The following is a 22,800-nucleotide window of genomic DNA, read 5'->3' as shown; positions in this document are numbered from 1 at the left end:
TATGCCAAACTTATGAGTTCTGCTTGCAGGAGTGTTTTGGTTCACAAATACTGCCAGTTGTTCCATTTACCTTTCTGCTGACTCATGCCACTACCTCCATTTCCGTTTTCTCTGCCAAACATACTAAAGAAAAGCAGAAAACGTGGTTCAAATGGGAAGACAAGGAAATCCAAAAAAAGGAAAAAGTTAATGATCCTGATTAATGATCTTTAAAAATATCTATATAACTCTTTATTTTAAAAATGCATTTCCACAGGACACACAGATACACGTATTATCAGAGAGACACAGCCCTTGTCGCAAGCCCTGATTTCACGGAATTCAGAACGTGACTTTCTGGAAAACAAAGTGGTTAAACTGCATGGATGTGAGGTCTAGCAAGTGCCCACGAAGCTTGAAGAAACAAGTCACTGAGGCCTGGCACGGTGGCTCACACCTGTCATCCCAGCACTTTGGGAGGCCGAGGTAGGTGGACCGTTTAAGGTCAGGAGTTTGAGACCAGCCTCACCAACATAGTGAAACCCCCGTATCTACTAAAAATACCAAAACTAGCCAGGTATGGTGGCGTGCACCTGTGGACTCAGCTGCTGGGGAGTCTGAAACACAAGAATCGCCTGAACCCGGGAGGCGGGGGGTTGCAGTGAGCCAAGATCAAGCTACTGCACTCCAGCCTGGGCGACAGAACCAGACTCCATCTCAAAAAAAAAAAAAAAAAGTCACTGAGTAGAATTAGCATGACTAGATTTCCACGATGGAGAAACATTCATTCATTCATTTAATCAGTAATAATTCAGAGCCCACTAAATGCCCATGTATGATCAGTACTGGGTATAAAAATGGTAAGCAGAGTGTGGTTACTCTGTTCTAATGGAACTTAATGGTCTAGTAAACTGTGGGGAAATTTACAAGCAAGTCATTCAAAAATAACCAGAAACTAGGTATTACATAAATGAGTAATACCCATTATTATTGTAAATGTGAATAAATGGCCACTAAATTGTTAAATTGTTAATACCCTACTGGTAAAAATGCAAGGGAAAACATTTCTGGAGGGCTCTTTGACAATATCTACCCAAACTGTAAATATACATTAAGAATAAAAAACTTTTCATATAGTATTTACACATACTTGAAAAAGTCCACAAAGAAATTATATATAGATGGTAATAGTGAAGATAAACAGACCCTCAAAATGGTTCAGAAATGACCTTCTGAAACACTGTCCCTGAAAGCTTACACCTTCTTCTCATCAGCAACACTGGGAAAAGACATTATGAATTTCACTAAGACACGAATCAATGGAAGGGAAAATTCTATAGGCTAAAAGGAAGCAGCAAAAATCAACACAGACTATCACAAAAAAGGAGCTATCAGAGATCAAGAATGTGTTCACGGAAATTAGGTTATTAATTTTAAATCACGAAATTTAAAAACTGGACAGAACGTCTTAATAACAAAATCAACAAGGCTATATAAAGCCACAGGGCAATATTTTGAAAGTTCCGAAAAAAAAGGATTTTGTTCCTAGAATTCTAGAGGTTTTTTTTTTCCCTATGAATTACTTTTCAAGTGCAATAGACAAATAACATTTTCTGTCACTCATACACGTTTTTCTTGAGGAGAAGGGAAAGGAAACTGCTTAAGAATTCCAGAAAAGGAATTTGAGAGATACAAGAACGACAAAGAAGTAAAATCCAAGAAACATATGGCAGCTGTGAAATTTAATGCAAATATGAAGAATAAACAAACTAGAATCATGCTATTTTGTTTAACATCAATAGTAGAAATGCAGCTACTGTGCACACATTGCCTATGGGGTAGCCCTGCTCTGCAAGGAACAGTTTAAAAAAAAAAAAAACAACTAGAAATGCTATATTAAAAGTTATTCATGTATCTTAATGGCTGTTAAGAATAGCCTTTTAATTCAGAATGTGGGGAAGATCCATAAGGATAAGAATGAAAATGTTCTGCAGGATTATTAGGTATTTTCTTTCTTTTTTTTTTTTTTTTTGAGACGGAGTTTCGCTCTTGTTACCCAGGCTGGAGTGCAATGGCGCGATCTCGGCTCACCACAACCTCCGCCTCCTGGGTTCAGGCAATTCTCCTGCCTCAGCCTCCTGAGTAGCTGGGATTACCGGCATATGCCACCATGCCCAGCTGATTTTTTGTATTTTTAGTAGAGACGGGGTTTCACCATGTTGACCAGGATGGTCTCGATCTCTTGACCTCATGATCCACCCGCCTCGGCCTCCCAAAGTGCTGGGATTACAGGCTTGAGCCACCGCGCCCAGCCGGGTATTTTCTTTAGGAAGGTTTTCTTTCCAGAAAAAGGAAAATGAACATTTCATGTTTATTTAAATCATACTTCTAAGCACACTTTCTTATCTCAGTTCATATACAGCCTGAAGTCTTAGATCTGGTCAGTCCAGTATGAAAATTAAAAATCCAAAAGATTTGATAAAAATCTTGGCAGTAAAGGAGGAGGGGAGGAGAAAACAGGATCCCAAGCCACCAACACACACTTCCTGTTTCAAATGCAGACACCAAATTGCTTCAGCATGAGTCAGCGGCAAACACCCTCAAGTCATAAGCTGGAATGCTTAGAAACAGTTCAGTGAAATTTTTTTCTCTTATTTTCAAATTGATTAGTTTTTCTTAATTCTTTATTTGTAATGTATTTGAGAAAATCTGCTATAGATTCCAAGTGTGCTTTTATTATAACTTCATGTCAGCAATCTCTCCACAGATATGTATCTTCAATCTAGTAACAAAATTACCTGGGGGAAATGAGGAAGATCTTTAGGTAGAGACAGGGAGAGATCTTCAAGATACTATTAAAAGAAGAAAACATTCTCGGTGTAAAGAAGGTAGGAAAAGAGAATATTTACTTGTGTTGCTATATATTTGTGTTAATAATTTAGATATCCGTGTCTGCATAAAGAGACACTGGAAAAATCTTCACCTTTGAGGGCAGCGGGAATGCTGAGTGGACGGAGACAGAAGTGGAGGGGATTTCTCAGCATGTCCTTTGGAGTTTTTTTGGGGGGAACTATATACTTTATTCAAAACATTAATTATAAAAAGTAAACACAACAGAAATTACAACTCTTCAAATAGAACCATTTTGCACAGACATAATTTCATAAGCATGTTAGTTTCAAGATCTCACTGACAACAGGTTAGGACTTGATGAAAACATGTAACCAAAAAAATACACTGTAAGTAACTGCTAATTATCAACTATACAACACTAAAGTATCATTTAACACTTGACAAATGGCTGGCCAGAGCTGTTTTGAACTCCAACTTAATTTCCTTAACACTGGCTCACTAAGCTCAATACATGACCCCATCGAAATAGACATGAATCACATCCTCCTGCCACAGTCAGATCTATGTTCAATCCTTAAAATGCATGAGCTTTTAAAAGTGAACAGTTGCACCTCACCAATATTTAAACCCATCCTTTGAATTCTGTAACTAAAATAACAAAGGAACCTGCTAAGAAGTCAGTGCCAAGGGTTTAAGAGCATCTCTGCAAGGCGTTCAACCTCCTAGGACACTTTGGTTAGAATCTCCATCTCCTATACAATGAGTATTCCCCACATGCTCATGGCAGATAAACTACAAGTATCTTTATCCTATGTGTCAGTATATGTATCACTCATGCTCAAACAGGAATTCTGATATAACCCAATAGCTACATATAAAGGAAGTTATATTTGGGGAGTTAACTATCAAATGTCAGTAAAAGACAAGTCATTGATATCACAAGCTAGGGGAATTCTAAAAATATAATGCAATCTCCTGGAACTGCAATGCACATTTTGAAAAATGATAAATATTTCTTTCTAGGCAAAGGAAGCTGGCATGGTAACCATTCAAACATGCATTTTCAATGACACAAGAATCCATACAAACATGAAGGTTAAGACATCATTTTTGTACTTAACAATATCATATGCATCATTCAAAGTAGTACAATGAAGAAGCATTTATTATCAACACTATTCCAAAAAGATAAAAGGGCTGCTTGGCCAGGCACAGTGGCTCACACTTGTAATCTCAGCACTTCGGGAAGCCAAGGTGAGCAATCACTTGACGTCAGGAGTTCAAGACCAGCCTAGCCAAAATGAAATCCCCCCTCTAATAAAATTAAAAAATTAGCCAGGCACGGTGACAGGTACCTGTAATCCCAGCTACTTGAGTGGGTAGGTGTAAATTATAATTTTGATAAAACTACAAAAGGAAAAAAGAACAAATATTTATTCAATAGCAAATACCAGTGAGGACAATTATTTAACTAAAATGATAACTGACTAAATTTTGAAGGCATGTTTGTGACATCAAAAAGTTGATCACAGAAATTCAGGACAGCCAACTGCTACTAAAATGTTCTGGTTTCACCATGTCCTTCAGCAAAAGCCTTCCTAATTTCCAATCAAAACTTATTTTAGGTGTTTGGCAAAATGAGGAATGTCACCAAAATCGGGGAGGAGAAACTGCTTTTCAAAGAGGTCAACATCCTGAAAAGCTGTGGGAAATGTTCAGAGACCTGACAACTAAATGCAATTTCCTCACCCTAGACTGGATCCTGTGCTGGAGGGGAAAAGTCGATGAAGGACATTATATGGTCAACCCCCAAAATTACAGTATGGACAAGTTAGAAAAAACTACTGCAGCAGTGTAAATTTATGAAAGTGATAATGTTTTACCGTGGTTATTTAAGAGAATATGCCTATTTTCAAGAAATATGCATTCAAGAATTTGCGAAGTGAGGGGCCAGGGTGTATGTAATCTTCCCTCAAATCTCAAAGGGTTCAGAAAAAGGCCATATGTCTCTATATTTGCATGTGTGAGCCCACGTCTGCATGTGAGTTTGTGTTCAGTATGAGTGTGTATGTGTGGAGACAGAACTCAAGTATACACAAATGATTAAGCAAACTGGTTCATTCTTAACAACAGGTCGATCTGAGTAAAGGAGTAATCTGGGGGCTCTTTGAACTATTCTTTCCACAACTTTTAAAGTTTGAAGCTATTTCCAAATAAAGAGATATATTTTTTTTAAAGCTAACACTGAAAATTGAGAGGTTCCGAGGAAAACCCTTACCCTTTCCTCATGTGACTGTTTAGTATTTTCCCTTCTTTGGAAGATTAACTTATTTCAAAGGCTGTAACATGGTGGGGGGCGGGGGGCGGCAATTGTAGGTGTTTGGGTAAAATAGAGATGAAAATAACTGCGTCCGACTTCACAGGACTTACAATCCAGTGGCAAAGGAAAGTCCACTGACTGCATCAATTAGTTTTGCCTGTAACAGAGCAAGATAAAATAAAGGACAATTAAGTTCACGTGGGAGACTGAAAAGGAAGAGTAACTTCATTATTTTTTGTAATGTCAAAGAAAGTGCAGAGCCTAGGACATATTGGTGGCTGTCATTAAAATAAAAGCAGGGACCTGGAGGCCCCAGCTACGGCATGCTACAGAAACTGTGACACTGCTGATGACTCTGCCCTTTCCACAGCTCCACCAACTACCGTAAGGAAACACTGGGAAGCCCCCTAAGGTTTTGAGCAACCCCCTCTAGAGTCAGAACACTGGTGTCAAAAGGGGGAACCAGAAAGCAGGATCAAATGCTCCTTTTCCACATCCTGAGGCTCATAAGAAATGCCAGGGGGGCAGGGACGGTGCAGAAATACCTGGATTGGGGGAAGCAGGCTACAAGGGCTTTAGGCCTTTTACCCCTTTTCAGGGGAAGTAAGACTGTGAGCCAGAGCAGCTCTTCCCCTCTACCACTTCCCCTCAAATCTGACCTGGTCCTCATCCCAGGCTTTCAAAACTCTCACTGCTCACAACTTTACTTTTTGATCCTTTCTCAAGGGGATGTGCAAAAAACTATACAAGCAACACTTCAAGTAAAGGGGGACAAGCCCACACCAAAGCAGGGATGTTGACAAAAGACACCGTCCTTCCTGAAGCACAGCCTGTTGGCGTCACTGGCTCAGTTTACCTTCTGGAGAGGCGTGGAGGCCACCACGGCCCTCAGAGGGCCTGAGTTTAGAAACTCTGGGCAAAAGTTTAGGCGAAGTGGGAAAAACGAGTGTTCCTGCTAAAGGAAAAACAAAGACCTTGCCCTCAAAAATAAAGATACAATCCTCCATCTCAGCCCAAGGAAGGTGAGAAGAAGGAAAGACGTTTACGGTTCATTTAGCTCTAGTACGGAACTGCAGGAAACACCACTTTCAGCTTCAGGAGAAACTGGGGACTATCACTATCGTATGGCACTAGGGGGCGCTGCAGCACAGCATTCTGAAAGTCTCATTTCTGGAAACTTGAGTAACTATGTAGGTTGCCCCAAATTAACATTCTCTACCTTCAAAAGGACTGATGGAAATAGGAGATCAGCCCTGAAGTAAGAACATAAATACGTTGCTGCTGCATTTCTACTGTGCAGTTCCTGAGGCAGGTGGACAACTATCACCAACCTCTGAGAACAATCTCCTATTCAAAGATGCACAGCCAAGCCTCACAGGGGCAAATGGTCACAGTCAAATACACAAGAATCTGAGAAGTGTAAAGTCCTGATCCAAATAAGCTAAATTTGGGGAAACGTGAAAAGAGCAATAGACTGTTTCAAGTTATTAAAGCCTTAATGTCACCTATAAAATGAAGGTATATTGGACCAGATAAGCTCTGAAATTCTTCCCATCTCCAAAAGGATCTCTTGGATCTAAAAAAAATTTAAAAACACGGGTTTGAAAATGTCATCAGACAGGCTGGGCATGGTAGCTCACACCTATAATCCAGCACTTTGGGAGGCCAAGGTGAGTGGATCACCTGAAGTCAGAAATTAGAGAACAGAATGGTGAAACCCCATCTCTACTAAAAATACAAAAAAAAAAAAATTAGCTGGGCATGGTGGCAGGCGCCTGTAATCCCAGCTACTCAGGAGGCTGAGGCAGGAGAAGTGCTTGAACCCAGGAAGCGGAGGTTGCAGTGAGCTGAGATCGTGTCATTGCACTCCAGCCTGGGCAACAAGAGTGAAATTCCATTTGAAAAAAAGAAAAAGAAAAAAGAAAATGTCATCAGACTAATGCATGCTACAACAGGATGACTTTGAAAACATTGTACAAAGTTAAAAGCCAGTCACAAAGAGCCATAAATTGTTTATTCCATTCATATGAAATGCCCAAAATAGGCAAACCACCACCAGACACAGAAAGATCATGATTGCCAAGGACTAGGAGAAGGGAATCGGGGAGCAGGGGCAGGGGGAGCAGGAGTCGGGGGAGCAGGGGTCTCCTAATGAACATGAGCTTTCTTTTGGGGATGAAATATTCTAAAATTGACTATGGTGTTAGTTGCACAACTCTCTGAATATACTAAAAACCAATGACATGCATATTTATTTAAATACACAAATTCTACAACATGTGAATTACACCTCAATAAAATAAAGTTTTTATTTTTTATTTTTATTTTTACTTTTATTTTTGAGACGGAGTTTCACTCTTGTTACCCAGGCTGGAGTGCAATGGCGCGATCTCGGCTCACCGCAACCTCCGCCTCCCGGGTTCAGGCAATCCTGCCTCAGCCTCCTGAGTAGCTGGGATTACAGGCACGCACCACCATGCCCAGCTAATTTTTTGTATTTTTAGTAGAGACGGGGTTTCACCATGTTGACCAGGATGGTCTCGATCTCTTGACCTCGTGATCCACCCGCCTTAGCCTCCCAAAGTGCTGGGATTACAGGCTTGAGCCACCGAAAGTTTTTATTTTTATTTTTTAAAAAAGGTCAGCACTTATATCAAAAGAAAAAGTTTAATTTCTTTACCAAGCTTTATGGATCAAAACCCAGTAAGCCATGGGTGCCATCTGACATCTACTGAACAGTCACTGTGTGCTTTCAACTTTAGGAGGTGGTGTGGGTGGTTCTAAGGACATCTGGAGATGATACTGTCGTCAAATACTGAATGCACAGCAGGAATTTCACCGATTTAACAATATGCACTGAGCACCAACTATCCACACTGCACTATGCGAGACTATGAGATTAAAGCTTTGAAGACAGCACACACAGGGGCCAGGGCATGGTGACATTTACAGTTTTATTACAGTGCAAGCCAACTGCAAGCTGCACTCAGTGTGAACAAATGGCAGACAAAGGAAGAGGGAGGAAGAGAAAGTTTTGTTCCCCCACTAATCGGGCTTAGCAAAAATCTGCTTTACTTTCTTGGGTCAGAGAGGTCCTGAGAAGGGAACAAAGTAAACAAACTGGATCACAAAGCCACTCTCACACACCGCATCTCTCCTTGACACTCAAATGTCAAATATTGCAATTCACTGTTGACTTCCCTGCCTGTTTGTGTATTTTATTTCTACTACTAATGTGCTATCAAAAAGTAATCACTTTACCTTTCAGAGTATGGTTTTCAATGGGTTGGCTTGTATATTAAGTGCTTTCATGGAGACTCTGAGCTGAAATTTCCTTCCACATATTGAATCTCCAAATTAGAAAACATGATTCACTTTACATAAACCCACTTTTACCAACTTTCCAATGCCGTGTTTATATTAGAACTATATTACAAAACGTCCATCAAATTTTAACTGACTTTGCTCTTAACTAGTACTAAATAGCAAGATAATATAGATAGCCCTCATTACTGAATGACTTGCTATGTAAAATTGCTATTGTATGAAACAGAGCAGATAAATTAGGGAGTAAATTCAGTAAACTTTATCTGGGATAAACTTTATCTGGGACAGCCATAGTTCAACATTCCACCTACTATCATATTCATTACAATCACCTTGGTGCTGACCTTAAGAAAAAAAGAAATGGGCTGGGCACAGTGGCTCATACCTGTAATCCCAGCACTTGGGGAGGCTGAGGCAGGCAGATCACCTGAGGTCAGGGGTTCGAGACCTGCCTGACCAACATGGAGAAACCCCGTCTCTACTAAAAATAGAAAATTAGCTGGGCATGGTGGCACATGCCTGTAATCCCAGCTACTCAGGAGGCTGAGGCAGGAGAATTGCTTGAACTCAGGAGGCAGAGGTTGCAGTGAGCTCTGATCGTGCCATTGCACTCCAGCCTGGGCAACAAGAGTGAAAATCTGTCTCAAAAAAAAAAAAAAAGAAATTGAAGAAGAAACCAATAAAAAAGCAAAAGAAACTGTATCAGAAGCAGCTCCATCTTTGCTGGGGCCAAGGATGAACAAAAGAGGCTGCAAGGGGGTTCAAAGAAAACTCTGGGGAATGCAGAACTGATATCTTGATTGTGGAGGTGACCACACAAATACAAACACCTGTTTGAATTCATGGAAACATACACTTTACATGGGTGAAATTCAGTGCACATGCATTATACCTCCATAAAGCTGATGTCTTTGAAGAATTAAGTTAGATACACCTCTGTATAGCCAGGAGTTAACGCAGTACATTTGGCATACAGTAGGTGCTCAAAATACCTTTGTTGAACAAATGAATTCAGGAAGAGGAAAATGAAAACACTGACACAAATAAAAAGCTCTAAGGACAAATAATAATTTCTCCATATTCCACAGCAATCATTGCAACTTCCCAGATGTCAATGGGAAATCGAAATCTTAACTTGATCACTCTGAATTGTTTTTATTCTCATGTTTTTATTACCACCAGAGATGTTCCAGCCAGGAATATATCTTTCATTTTCAAATATACCCTTTAAATAAATATAATCAAGAAATAACACTTATTTTAAAATATAACACTTAAACGCAACCATAATAACTGAATTAAGTTTTACAGAAATCTTTATAAAGGAATACGTAATTTTGACCTAGAGAAAAATCATTAACAATTACCCAAAATCTTAACTTTATAAGGGGAGAAAAAGGGCCAAAAAAACCATGAATATGATGAGAAGGTATTGGGGCAGGTCATTCCTTTTAAAATCCACTATTATTCCCTATCCCACCATCCTTGCCCGTCAAATAAGATCACCTGTGTCTAGTGTGAAGCGGGCTCTCATTCTGCCTTTCTTAGACTCTCCTTTCTACTCAAACTGTCTTTTTGGACAGATTTTGCTAAGAATCACCTAATTGCACTCAGTTTCACTTTTGCTGTGAATGACAGGAAGTCATGTTCCTGGGGACAAAAAATTATCTCCTTTTCAAATGACATGCAATAAAATTAAAAAGACTGGGCCGGGCACAGTGGCTCATGCCTGTAATGCCAGCACGTTGGGAGGATGAGGCGGAGAAATCACTTGAGGTCAAGAGTAAGACTGGCCAACACAGTGAAACGCCATCTCTACTAAAAATAAAAAATTAGCCAGGCGTGGTGGCGTCCGCCTATAATCCCAGCTACTTGAGAATGAGGCAAGAGAACTGCTTGAACCTGGGAGGAGAAGATTGCAGTGAGCCAAGATCAAACCACTGCTCCAGCCTGGGCGATAGAGTGAGACTCTGTCTCAAAAAAAAGGAAGACTGACAATACCAAATGTTGGTGAGGACTGAGAAGTAGAATTCTTATACACTGCTGGTGCAGATATAAAATGGCATGGCCGCTGTGAAAAAGCCTTGCAGTTTCTTATAAAATAGAATACACGCAGAGAGATCCAAGATGGCTCATTACTAGCAGCTCAGGATTGCAGCTCCCAGTGAAAGCGCAGAGAACGAGAGGACACCACACTTTCAAATTTTTGTTGCTCCCAGACCAGGAGATTCCCAGCGGAGGAGCCCCACGGGTCACCAGCACAACTTCTGTGGCCAGCGCAGTGGTTTTGCCGGCGCCCCGGTGCAGCGGTTCCCACTGCAGAGTAAACTGGGACTGGGTCCCCTTTTGGTCGACATTTGGAGCTCCGGGAAGGCAGAGTCGCCCATTCAGCTGACTGAAAAAGGGACCCAAGAAGGAAGCCAGACCGGAGATTCCCAGGCAGAAAAGCACCACGAATCTTAATGCCGCTGTTTTGGCCGGCGCAGTGGGTTGCTCAGATTCCGGCGCTGGGAATCAACAAGTTGGACATCCACTCAGAGACCTAATTTGAAAGTCGGTAATTACAAAGACGACAGGTGGATAAATTTACAATGATGGGAAGAAACCAGCGTAAAAAGGCTGAGAATACCCAAAATCAGAAAGCCTCTCCCTCTACAGGGGATCACAGTTCCTCATCAACAAGGGAACAAGGCCTGATGGAGAACGAGTGCATTCCATTAACAGATTTAGGCTTCAGAAGGTGGATACTAAGAAACTTCTGTAAGTTAAAAGAACACGTTCTAGCCCAATGTAAAGAAACTAAGAACCTTGCAAAAAGGTTCGACGAAATCCTAACGAGAATAGACAATCTAGAGAGGAATATAAGTGAATTAATGGAACTGAAGAATATGAGAACGCCGCGAGGTATGCACAAGTTTTAACAGTTGAATTGATCAAGCAGAAGAAACGATATCAGAGGTCGAGGACCAACTTAATGAAATGAAACGATAAGACAAGATTAGAGAAGAAAGAGTAAAAAGGAATGAGCAAAGTCTCCAAGAAATATGGGACTATGTGAAAAGACCTAATTTACGTTTGATAGGTGTACCTGAATGTCATGAAGAGAATGAATCCAAGCTAGAAAATATTCTTCAGGATACTATTCAGGAAAACTTTCCTAACCTAGTAAGGCAGGAAAATACTCAACTTCAGGTAATACAGAGAACACTACAAAGATATTCCTCAAGTAGAGCAACTCCAAGACACATAATCGTTAGATTCACCAGGGTTGAAATAAAGGAGAAAATTCTAAGGGCAGCCAGAGAGAAAGGTCAGGTTACCCATAGAGGGAAGCCTATCAGACTCACAGCAGATCTCTCAGCTGAAACCCTACAAACTAGAAACGAGGGGGGGTCAATATTCAACATCCTCAAAGAAAAGAATTTTCAACCCAGAATCTCACATCCAGCCAAATTAAGCTTCATAAATGAAGGAAAAATAAAATTTTTTGTGAACAAGCAAGCACTCAGATTTCATCACCACCAGGCCTGTTTCACAAGAGCTTCTGAAAGCAGCACTATACACAGAAAGGAACAACCACTATCAGTCATCCCAAAAACTTACCAAAAGGTGAAAAGTACCTCCATAATGAAGAATCTATATCAACTGATGGGCAAAATAGCCAGCTACCATTAAACGACAATATTAAACTCACAAATATCAATATTCATCCTAAATTTAAATGGATTAAATGCCCCAATCAAAGACACAGATAGGCAAACTGAATAAAAAGTCAATACCCGGCCGGGTGCGGTGGCTCATGCCTGTAATCCCAGCACTTTGGGAGGCCGAGGCAGGTGGATCACGAGGTCAAGAGATCGAGACCATCCTGGTCAATATGGTGAAACCCCGTCTCTACTAAAAATACAAAAAATTAGCTGGGCATGGTGGCACATGCCTGTAATCTCAGCTACTCAGAAGGCTGAGGCAGGAGAATTGCCTGAACCAGGAGGCGGAGGTTGCAGCGAGCCGAGATCGCGCCATTGCACTCCAGCCTGGGTAACAAGAGCGAAACTCCAACTCAAAAAAAAAAAAAGTCAATACCCATTGGTTCACTATATCCAGATCCATCCCATAAGCAAGGACACACAAAGACTCAAAACAAAGGGTTGGTGGAAGATTTACCAATCAAACGGAGAGCAAAAAAAAAGAAAGAAAGAAAAGAAAACAGGAGTTGTAACTTTCGTCTCTGACAAAATAGATTTGAATAGTAAAGACTAAAAGAAACAAAGACATTACATAATGGTAAAAGGATCAATGCAACAACAGGAGTCAATGATCATAAATATATATGCACCCAGATACATAAGACAAGTTCTTAATGACTTATAAAGAGACTTGGACTCCCACAGAATAACAGCGGGAGACTTTGACACCACACTGTTAATATTCGATGGATCAACGAGATAGAAAATTAACAGGGACATCTATGATTTGAACTCAGACCTGGAACAAGTAAACTCAGTGAATATTTATAGAATTCTTCACCCCAGATCCACCGAACATACATTTTTCTCAGTATCATATCACACCTATTTTGAAAGTGACCACATAATTGGAAGTAAATCACTCTTGAGCATTTGCATAGCCTTTCACAGACTTAAATGAAATACTGGTTGGCTGTTTGTTATTTTCTTCCCTTATTCCTTCCTGTCTCCGCTGTTAAGCACGATTATCGGCATAAAAGAGATTTTTAATACCTATTTTTAGATTGCATTCCAGCCTGGGCAATAGAACAAGACTCCTGTTCTCTCTCCCTCTTTCTCTTTCTTTCTTTCAAAAATAAATAAATAAAATAAAATAAAATAGAATATACGCTTACCACATTTTACCCACAAGAAATGAAAACCTATGTCCACAAAGACACTTGTATGTGAATGTGAACAGCAGATTCATTTATAATAGTCAAACAGTGGGAACAACAAAAATGTCTATCACGAAGCGTGGAGACAAGCAAATTGTGGGACATCCATGAAGGAATACTACCCAGTACTGAAAAGGCTGGATCTTAACACTCAACACGGCTGAATCTCTAAACAGTAAGGCTGAGTGAAAGAAACCAAACAAAGCTGAGCACGGTGGCTCATGCCTGCAAGCCCAGCGCTTTGGGAGGCCAAGGCAGGTGGATCACAAGGTCAGGAGTTCAAGACCAGCCTGGCCAGTATGGTGAAACCCCATCTCTACTGGTAATACAAAAACTAGCCAGGCATGGTGGTGCACACCTATAGTCCCAGCTACTCAGGAGGCTGAGGCAGGAGAATCACTTGAACCAGGAAGGCAGAGGTGGCAGTGAGCTGAGATCATGCCACTGCACTCCAGCCTGGGCAACAGAGCAAGACTCTTTGGAAAAAAAAAAAAAAAGAAAGAAGAAAAAGAAACAATAGATTACAGTTTATATAATTCTGCATCAATGTAATTCTAGAAAAGGCAAACTTTCTTAACCTATAGTGACAGAAGCAGACCACTGCCTGCCTGAACACGGTGGGGATCCACGGCAAAAGGGCATGAGGAAACTCTCTGGGCAATGGAAATGGTCTGTATCTTGACTGTAGTAGTAGTTACTATTTTGGCATATACATTTGTCAAAACTCAAACTGAGATGGGCGTTATGGCTCACACCTGTAATTCCACCCCTTTGGGAGGCCAAGGTGACAGGATCACTTGAGACAAGTTCAAGACCATCCTGGACAACACAGTAAAACCTCATCTCTACAAAAAATTTTGTAAAAATGGCTGAGCTTGCAGTACTTTGGGAGGCCGAGGCATGTGGATTGCCTGAGCTCAGGAGTTCAAGACCAGCCTGGGCAACACAGTGAAACCCCATCTCTACTAAAACACAAAAAATTAGCCAGGCATGGTGCCATGTACCTGTAGTCCCAGCTACTCAGGAGCTGAGGCAGAATTGCTTGAGCCAGGGAGGCAGAGGTTGCAGTGGGCTGTGATTGCGCCACTGCACTCCAGCCTCGGTGACAGAGCGAGACTCTGTCTCTTAAAAAAAAAAAAAAAAAAAAGCTGGGCTTGGTGGCACATGCCTGTAGTCCCAGCTACTTGGGAGGGCTGAGGCAGGACGATGGCTTGAGCTTGGGAGGTCGAGACTACAGTGAGCTGGGACCACACCACTGCCTGGCAGACAGAGCAACACCTTGTCGCAAAAACAAAAAACCTCAAACTGCAAACTTCAAATGGACGCATTTACTGTATTAAATTCTACTTCAGTAAGATTGACTTTTTAAAAATTGTGACACACAATCTATATAAGGCATTTGAAGCAGTACCATCATCAGAGTTCTTGAAGACAAAGGGCCGGTTTTCATCTTTCATTTACGGACTCTGCAGCACTCTCTACTTGTCAGCATCCACACGCTGGGATTTTTAGTTTCATGTTCCTTGGTCCAAAGACCTCCCGGTGTGCCACACACCTTAAAACCTGCATCGTCTTTCTATTCTGCATCTGTTTTCAGTGGAACAATGCTCCACTCTTTTCAGCCTCCGTCCCATCATCACTGAATCACTTCAGATTATTCTTGCCTGGCTCAACCTTTATTACTGCTGAGCTTCTCATACCACGTATTCAAACTCCAAACAAAGACAATTACTGCCAAAAACAATGAAGCAAAACTATAGTGTTTCATTAAACAGGGTGCTACACGGGCAGAAATTTGTACATGCCATCTGTTCCACAGGATTTTTCACTTAATAACATATGCTGGAACCAGACCAACAAAAGCCCAGCTACTGAAGGCCACCTGCCAGGAAGGAAAGCGTATCGCTACAGCAGAGCTTCGTGTTAAAGGACATCCGTGAAAACAGACGCCTGACTACAGAAACGATTTTCCTCTGATTTGCTGGCCACTGTCAACAGTCTATTAAAATATCCTAGAAAATCTAGAAGTACTTGGATTAGCTGGTAAATATACTCCTCTGCTTCCAGCTTTAAGATTAAGTATGAGTGCCGGGACTGCCACCGAGGTCTGCGAGACCCTCCGTGGGGTCGGGGCTGGGATCAGGGCCAGGGAGCCGGGCAAGGAGCAGGGGGGCAGCAGGGCCCAGGTCGCAGGCGCATCTCCATCTCTGTGTGGGCTGTAGCCGCCTGTGACCGCCGAGCGCGCGCCGCAGGCCTTTGCTCCCCCAGGTAAAGGCCTGCAACGATGACCGTAATGGTGGAGAACACCATGGAGCTGCCGTCCTCCCTTGCCGGGGAGAGGAAGATGAAGGCAGAGGTCAAGCACTCCGGGCAGGGTGCCCTGGTCACAGGGGCCGTGGCCTTCGTCAGGGGTTTGGTGGCTGGCCCGCCAGGACTTGCCGTTGGGGAGGCTGTTGGGGGGCTGTTAGGTGCCTGGGTGACAAGTGGAGAGTTTAAGCCAGTTCCTCAGATCATAATGGAGCTGCCCACTGCCGAGCAGCAGAGGCTCTTTAATGAAGCCACAGCCATTATCAGGCACCTGGAGTGGACAGACACCACTCAGCTGACCACGCTGGTCATGGGCAGGGAGGCCCTGCAGCAGCAGCTGCTGGCCATGCTGGTAAACTACCTCATTAAGGAGCTGCAGGCCCAGATCCAGTATGACCACTAGGACACACCTCCTGGGAAGTGGGGGACTCCTTTAGGTGACTCTGTGATTCCAAAGAGGCGGCTTGGGAGTAGGGAGAAGCCCAGTGGATGCCCCTGGGGAACCTCCACATCATCAATGTACTACTAGCAACGTCCTGCTGGAGAGGCGACCTCTGTTCAGTGTCGCATTCCAGATATTACTTACGAAGAAGCATGTGCCAGTGGCATGTTCACTGACGTGCCATCACAGCCCTCTGACTGGCCCCTCGGTGAAGAGCAAAGGCCTGCCTGGCACAGGTTTAGGTGGCATCTACTGAATCCTCTCACCCGCATGGGTCTGGAGAAATGATCATGTTCAGCCAATGGTCTGACCACGCCTTATCCTCCCTCGGGGGTCTTCTCATCTTGGGAGATGACTCCTCTTCCAAACACCTGTTGCAGGACTGGAGGCCACCCCTCTGCGGGCCTTGGGGTCTCAGAGCCTTGGAGCAGCCCATGCTGGAATCACATTTACCTCCTAGTGCAGCCCTCCGCTACCCAGGGACCACCAAACACCCCCATGGAGGGGACGGGTGGCCTGCTGAGTGAAGCCTCAAGCACCAAATGGACTTGACCCCGGCCCCCACTAGCAGCACACCTAGACTCGCCCTCCCAGGGGCTCGCTCTTCCCAACTGAAAAGTCATGGTAGTTCTTGAGGTTTACTTCTCAAATGAAATATTCTTAGTAAAACGTACAGGCACACCTCAGAGATAAGGTACAGTAACATTATGTCTAAAAAAATGTACAAACCTTAATTTAAAAATATTTGTTGTTCAAAATGCTGACACAGAGACACAAAGGGAGCACATGCTGTTGGAAAAATGGTGCCAAGAGACTTGCCTGATGCAGGGCTCCTACAAACCCTCCGTTTCTGAAAAGACACAGTATCTGCAAAGCATAGTAGAGAGAGGTATGTCTGTATTGCTCTTGCTGAAGTGGTGTGATATAAACCATCTCTAAGAAATGTTTCCACCCTAAAAATTTCCCCAGTACAGTCAGCTCTCTGTAACTGTGGGTTCCACATTTGGATCCAACCAGCCTTGGATAGAAAATATTTGGAGAAAAAAAAAAAATGCACCTGTACTGAACATACACAGACCTTTTTTTTCCCTGCCCTTATTCCCTAAACAGTATGGTATAGCATATTTACATAGCATTTATAGTGTATTTGGTATTATAAGTAATCTAGAGATGATTTAAATTATGCAGGAAGGTGTGTGTAGGTTAAATGCAAACACTCTGCCATTGCCTATCAGGGACTTGAGCACCCTCAGATTTTGATGTCTGAGGGCTGGGGGTGCAGTATCCCCCATGGATACTGAGGCATAGCTGCACTGTGTATTTTCACTTTGCTTTCAGAACTACAACCTGAGTGTGACTGATTACAATAAATGTTTTTCTAAAAAGTCAAAAAAAAAAAAAAAAAAAAAGTACATAACTTCCCCTTTAATGACTTCCTTTGTTGTTAAAGGAAACCAAGGTTACTTAGAAGGTTTGGTTGAAGAAGTAAAAATCTGCAAAATTACTATCTGCTGAAAATAAAAAAATGCAAAAAGAGGTATGATAGCTAAGGAAGTAGTCCACTGTTTACTTTCTCAGTTTAACTTTCATCTAATGATCCGTTGAAACATGTCCTCCAAAGATATACATCATGCAAGTATAGCTTGCTTTACCAGCAGAAATCCTAATAGTTTGCATTCCCCTCTTTAATTATATATTTAGGTTCATGGATATGGTCTGAAATCTTTAACTAAAAAACTGTTACCTTCAGACTTCAAAGTCCCCCTTATGGGACCTGCACATCCTGGAAGAGATTCTTTTTGCCCCACCAGCTCCCTATACTGTATTTTCCACATAAAAGCAGATGAACAACCCCCTGTGGTACTCACCTAGCAGAGGAGCAGGCCGAACCATGCCGGACAAACGCCTAAGACAACAGTCCTCCAACCTGGCCACACTCAGAATCAGAGCATACTCAGGCCACACCTGCAACAATTCTGGCTTTAGTGGTCTAGAGTGGAGTCCAGGCCTCATTCAGCATTTCAAACACCTCCTGTGTGATTCTGACTTACAGTCAGAGTTTAGAATCACTGTGTAGGAGCATTCCCGTGATCCAAGAAAAAGCTCTATGACTACAGGCAACTGAGAAGGTGGGAGAAACTAAGCAGAAAACAGGAGGATGAACAGAGCTACTTCTCGATTCACTTATGCTCCCCAATTAAAAAAGAAATTATAAAATAATTTGAGATCATTATTCACTTTATAAAGCTGATGAACAACATCCAGAACAGATGTCTTTAAAATGGGAACTGTTTTAGTGCTTTTAAGGGCTTACTAATTAACAACTTAACAAAGGCAAAAAAACACACCACTAAACTGGCTGGGCATGGTGGCTCCCACCTGTAATCCCAGCACTTTGGGAGGCCAAAGTGGGCAGATCTTTTGAGGTCAGGAGTTCCAGACCAGCTTGACTTACACAGTGAAAATCTGTCTCTACTAAAATACAAACTTAGCTGGGCGTCATGGTGGGCATCTGTAATCCCAGGTATTCAGGAGGCTGAGGCAGGAAAATTGCTTGAACCCAGGAGGAGGAGGTTGCAGTGAACTGGTATCACGCCACTGTATTCCAGCCTGGGAAAGAGAGCAAGATTCCCTCTCAAAAACAACAACAGCAACACTTAAATGTCAATCAGAAGAAAAAAATGTGTTTTGTGGGGGGCACCGAGACACAGTCTCACTCTGTTGCCCAGGCTGGAGTACAGTGGTGCAACCTCAGTTAACTGTAACCTCTGCTTCCTAGGTTCCAGCAATTCTCCTGCCTCAGCCTCCCGAGTAGCTGGTATTACAGGTGCGTGCCACCATGCCCAGCTAATTTCTGTCTTTTTAGTAGAGACAGGGTTTCACCATGTTGGCCAGGCTGGTCTCATACTCATGATCTCAGGTGATCCACCTGTCTTGGCCTCTCAAAGTGGTGGGATTAGAGGTGTGGGCCACTGCACTGGCCAGAAGAAAAACTGTAATGCAACTAAACTACAAGAAATGTGACAGAAAAATTAAACTCCTGCCAAGCACAGCGGCCTGCACCTGCAGTCCCAGATCCTCAGGGGACTGAGGTGGGAGGATCCCTTGAGCCCATAACTTCGAGGCTACAGTGAGCCATGACTGCACCACTGTATTCCATCTTCAGTCACAGAGCACAATCCTGTCTCAAATTTCTCTTGAATAAAAGAAATTTCTTTTGTAATTAACCTCATCTCTCATTTGCTCTCTTAATTCACTGAAATCTAACTTTCACTACCAACACTCCACCTTCTCAAAAATAACCTTCCAATCCAAGATTTTCCCTTCTCAACAGAGTCAGGTCTCTGAAACACCTACAACTCTGTAAGACCACTTATCTTCAAATCTCTCTCTCATCACTGTTCTTCTCATCTCTTAAAATACTTTGAAAATACCATAAATTATATACCCTTTCCATCACAAATACCCTAAGGTGATCACAAATGCCAAATTTCTGGGACCATCTAAACAAAATATCAAAACGTTTGGAAAAATGTCATTTGGCAAGAATAAAAACTGAATGAATTAAATTAAGCATTACAAGAAGTAATTAATCCATACTGAAATCACACACAACTGAGAACCAGAGAACAGGACCTCGATGAATCAAACGCAGTAGAAGCACTTTTCTGAACACACATTATAACTCAGGAAGAAGATTCCTAAGAACTGATTCATCTCTTCATCAGTTCAACAGTTACTAAACAGCACAGGCCCTAATGACTCCACCTGCCTGGGTATCTGCAATCACCTAGGTGGTGGCCTCCTCCTATCTACCTAATAACATGCTTGGACCTAAGAGATTCTCAAATGCTGACAGAATGGCTCGGAGTCCTCAAACAGCTTGTCACCAAGCTAAATCGACATTTACTGAGCACCAATAGCATAAAAAGGACATTAAAAAGCCATTTAAAGGCCGGGCGCAGTGGCTCAAGCCTGTAATCCCAGCACTTTGGGAGGCCGAGGCGGGTGGATCACGAGGTCAAGAGATCGAGACCATCCTGATCAACATGGTGAAACCCCGTCTCTACTAAAAATACAAAAAATTAGCCGGGCATGGTGGCACGTGCCTGTAATCCCAGCTACTCAGGAGGCTGAGGCAGGAGAATTGCCTGAACCCAGGAGGCAGAGGTTGCGGTGAGCCGAGATCGCGCCATTGCACTCCAGCCTGGAAAACAAGAGCGAAACTCCGTCTCAAAAAAAAAAAAAAAAAAAAAAAAGCCATTTAAAGGACGGGCGTGGTGGCTCAGGCCTGTAATCCAAGCACTTTGGAGGCCAAGGCAGGCGGATCATCTGAGGTCGGGAGCTCAAGACCAGCCTGACCAAAATGATGAAATCTCGTCTTAAAAAAATAAAAAAGCCATTTAAAATGTTGAAGCAATATGTCCTGCCTTCAAAGAACTGGAGTCAGGGGAGGAAGGAGGACATATAGCTAGTGCATACTGCATGTCCACTATGCTCTAGACAATGTTAAAGGCATTGAATCAACGTATTTCATTTAATCTGCACATCACTTCCAAAAGGCAGTGATTCCTGATCTATTTTGGATGGCAGCAGACCTCCTTGAGAAACTAACACAAGGGAATTAGGCTCACCTCTAAAGAATGCATGTACATGCATTTCTGCATATAATTTCAGAACTTCACAGACCCTCTGAAGCTCCTGAAGCCCAATACTACCTACTACTCAAAGTGAGGTCCCCAGGCCAGCAGCCTAGGAATGACCCAGGAGCTTAGACAGCTCTCGAGGCCCACCCCAGATAGACTGAATCCAAATATGCATATTCACAAGACCCACAGCTGTTTCTCAATGGACTGTGACATTTGAGAAGTACTGCTATGCTCAATCTCATGTAATCCCAAGGTCCTACTGTAAAGGAAGCAAACTGCTATCACAGTGACTGTCCCTATGGGTCTGGACTTCTATTTTAAGTTGGGTAACCATTTATCGTCCAAATTAGAGGCACGTTTCAGAGTGAAAGGATCATGATGATGAATTATGCTGGGATGATATGTCTAGACCAGGACATGTGGTCAGTCCTCTAATTATAAGGTGTATATAAAGGTAGAATCTTAACTCTTCAGCTTGCTGTAATGGGAATCTCTGCCTACCAACCCTGTGCACCTAGGATCCCAGTTACTCTGCACTTACTCATTATTCTGCCCATAAGCCTTCATGCAGGCAGCTCCCTCTTCCCACCATGCTCTGAAGACCTACTTGCCCTTCAAACCTCAACACAGGCATCACCGCCGCGGGAAGTGGTTCCAACCCTATTTCTGCCAAAGCACTGTTCACATCTCATAGTAAGGCTCACTGACCTACGTCTCTGTGAATGAGCTGTTACCTCCTTGTGTCACTTCTGAATTTCGTCCACTGAAGCACAATACTTAGAATCTACTAAAGATATGCTGAATGACGAAGATGAAAAAACTTTAAAAGTTCAGAGAAACCTAGGCAGTGGCCTCTTCCTATCTACCCAGTAAAATGCTTGGACCTAAGAGACTCTCAAATGCTGCCAGAATGACTCACAGTCCTCAGCTTCCCTTCCCAACTACCACTGTGCTTCCTCTCTTGGTGACTGACATCCCCATCCTTCCAGTTTCACAAGCCAGAGATCCAGAAGTCGTCCTGGACTCCTCTCTCTTCCTCACCCCCACCTCCTCATCCCTTGCCTGAGATTCCACAAACAAAATGGAACAGGATTGGAACTGGGGCTGACCTCAAGGGACAGACACATTAATAGTTAAGCAACAATAATATTTAAAGAAGACTGTAAGATACAATCAGACAGTACAGAAGATTTGCCAGAGAGAAAGGACCATCTTCCAGTATGAGCAGTCCAGGAGAAACTGGCATAGGGGAGAGACATTACACTCATGTAGGACGTTAATGAATTGGCCAGCTACCCTTCCTACCCTGTGGGATAGTGGTCTCCCAGTTCAGAGGTCAACATGCACCCACCTCCAGGCCAAAGGAGAGCCCCACCTGGCATACCACCCTTCTAGAAACAGTGCTCTGGTCCCGGGGTGACCCAAAGGGCATGGAGCTCAGGACACTGCCTAGAATTCTGGGATGCATGCTTACTCTCTGTCAGGTTGGTGTGCCAGAGGCTGTGCCCAAATGTGAAGCCTGCAACTGTTGTGGGCATTCTGCCATCATGGGGGAAACTAGCCCTTGGGTAATACAGCACTCAAAATGAAAAAAGACACAAAAAGAAACCAGGTCCTCAAAACTATAACTGCATGGCTGAATTAAACCAACTCTGAAGCCTGATCTACCTCTGGAATTTCTAGTTACATGAGCCACTAAATCTCTAGTTTATAGTGTAAACCAGTTAGACAGCTGAGTTCCACTTTTTTTTTTTTTAGAGGGCACCCTAACACATGAATGGGCCGAGCAAAAAAAGAGATAGAAAAATAGTTGGGCAGCAGTGACCAGATAATTCATATAAAGGAGTAAGATCTCCCAGCTGGATGCAGTGGCTCACACCTATAGTCAATCCCAGCACTCTGGAAGGTGGAGACCCTATTCCTTCTCAAGACCAGCTCAATACCCTCCTCCATTCTCTGAATTACTACAAAAGACCTTGCCACATGCACCATGTAACTCAGTACTTAATTACACATCTTG

General features: G+C 42.7%; 2 protein-coding genes across 5 annotated transcripts in view; one reads left to right on the top strand and one right to left on the bottom strand.

Moving 5' to 3' along the window:
• Window positions 1–22,800, bottom strand: part of USP10 (ubiquitin specific peptidase 10) — an 88,593-nt gene that overhangs the window by 47,004 nt on the left and 18,789 nt on the right. The window contains exons 1-2 of one of the 4 annotated variants that reach the window (XM_074400879.1): window positions 18,000–18,096; window positions 16,861–16,998 (exon numbers count right to left, since the gene is read on the bottom strand). The exons of 1 other annotated variant lie outside the window; for it this stretch is intronic. The gene's annotated coding sequence lies outside the window, so the exon portion shown is untranslated. Of the gene's footprint in view, window positions 1–70; window positions 124–16,860; window positions 16,999–17,999; window positions 18,097–22,800 lie in introns of those variants that run through there. 2 more of the 4 variants (XM_074400877.1, XM_010333666.3) reach the window with 2 other exon arrangements.
• On the top strand, window positions 15,664–16,092 carry LOC101036797 (protein C19orf12-like). Its single transcript, XM_010333665.2, has one exon. It carries the CDS (start codon window positions 15,667–15,669, stop codon window positions 16,090–16,092), a length of 426 nt encoding a protein of 141 aa, XP_010331967.1. The 5' UTR covers window positions 15,664–15,666.

The sequence above is a fragment of the Saimiri boliviensis genome, chromosome 1 (genome assembly GCF_048565385.1).
Source record: "Saimiri boliviensis isolate mSaiBol1 chromosome 1, mSaiBol1.pri, whole genome shotgun sequence".
NCBI classification, from domain to species: Eukaryota; Metazoa; Chordata; class Mammalia; order Primates; family Cebidae; genus Saimiri; species Saimiri boliviensis.
Note: the sequence above shows the minus strand (reverse complement) of the source record. Positions and strands in the feature narration are given on the sequence as shown.

Coding starts and splice junctions, on each gene's coding strand:
- LOC101036797 (XM_010333665.2), top strand. CDS start 15,667: ATGACCGTAATGGTGGAGAACACCATGGAGCTGCCGTCCTCCCTTGCC.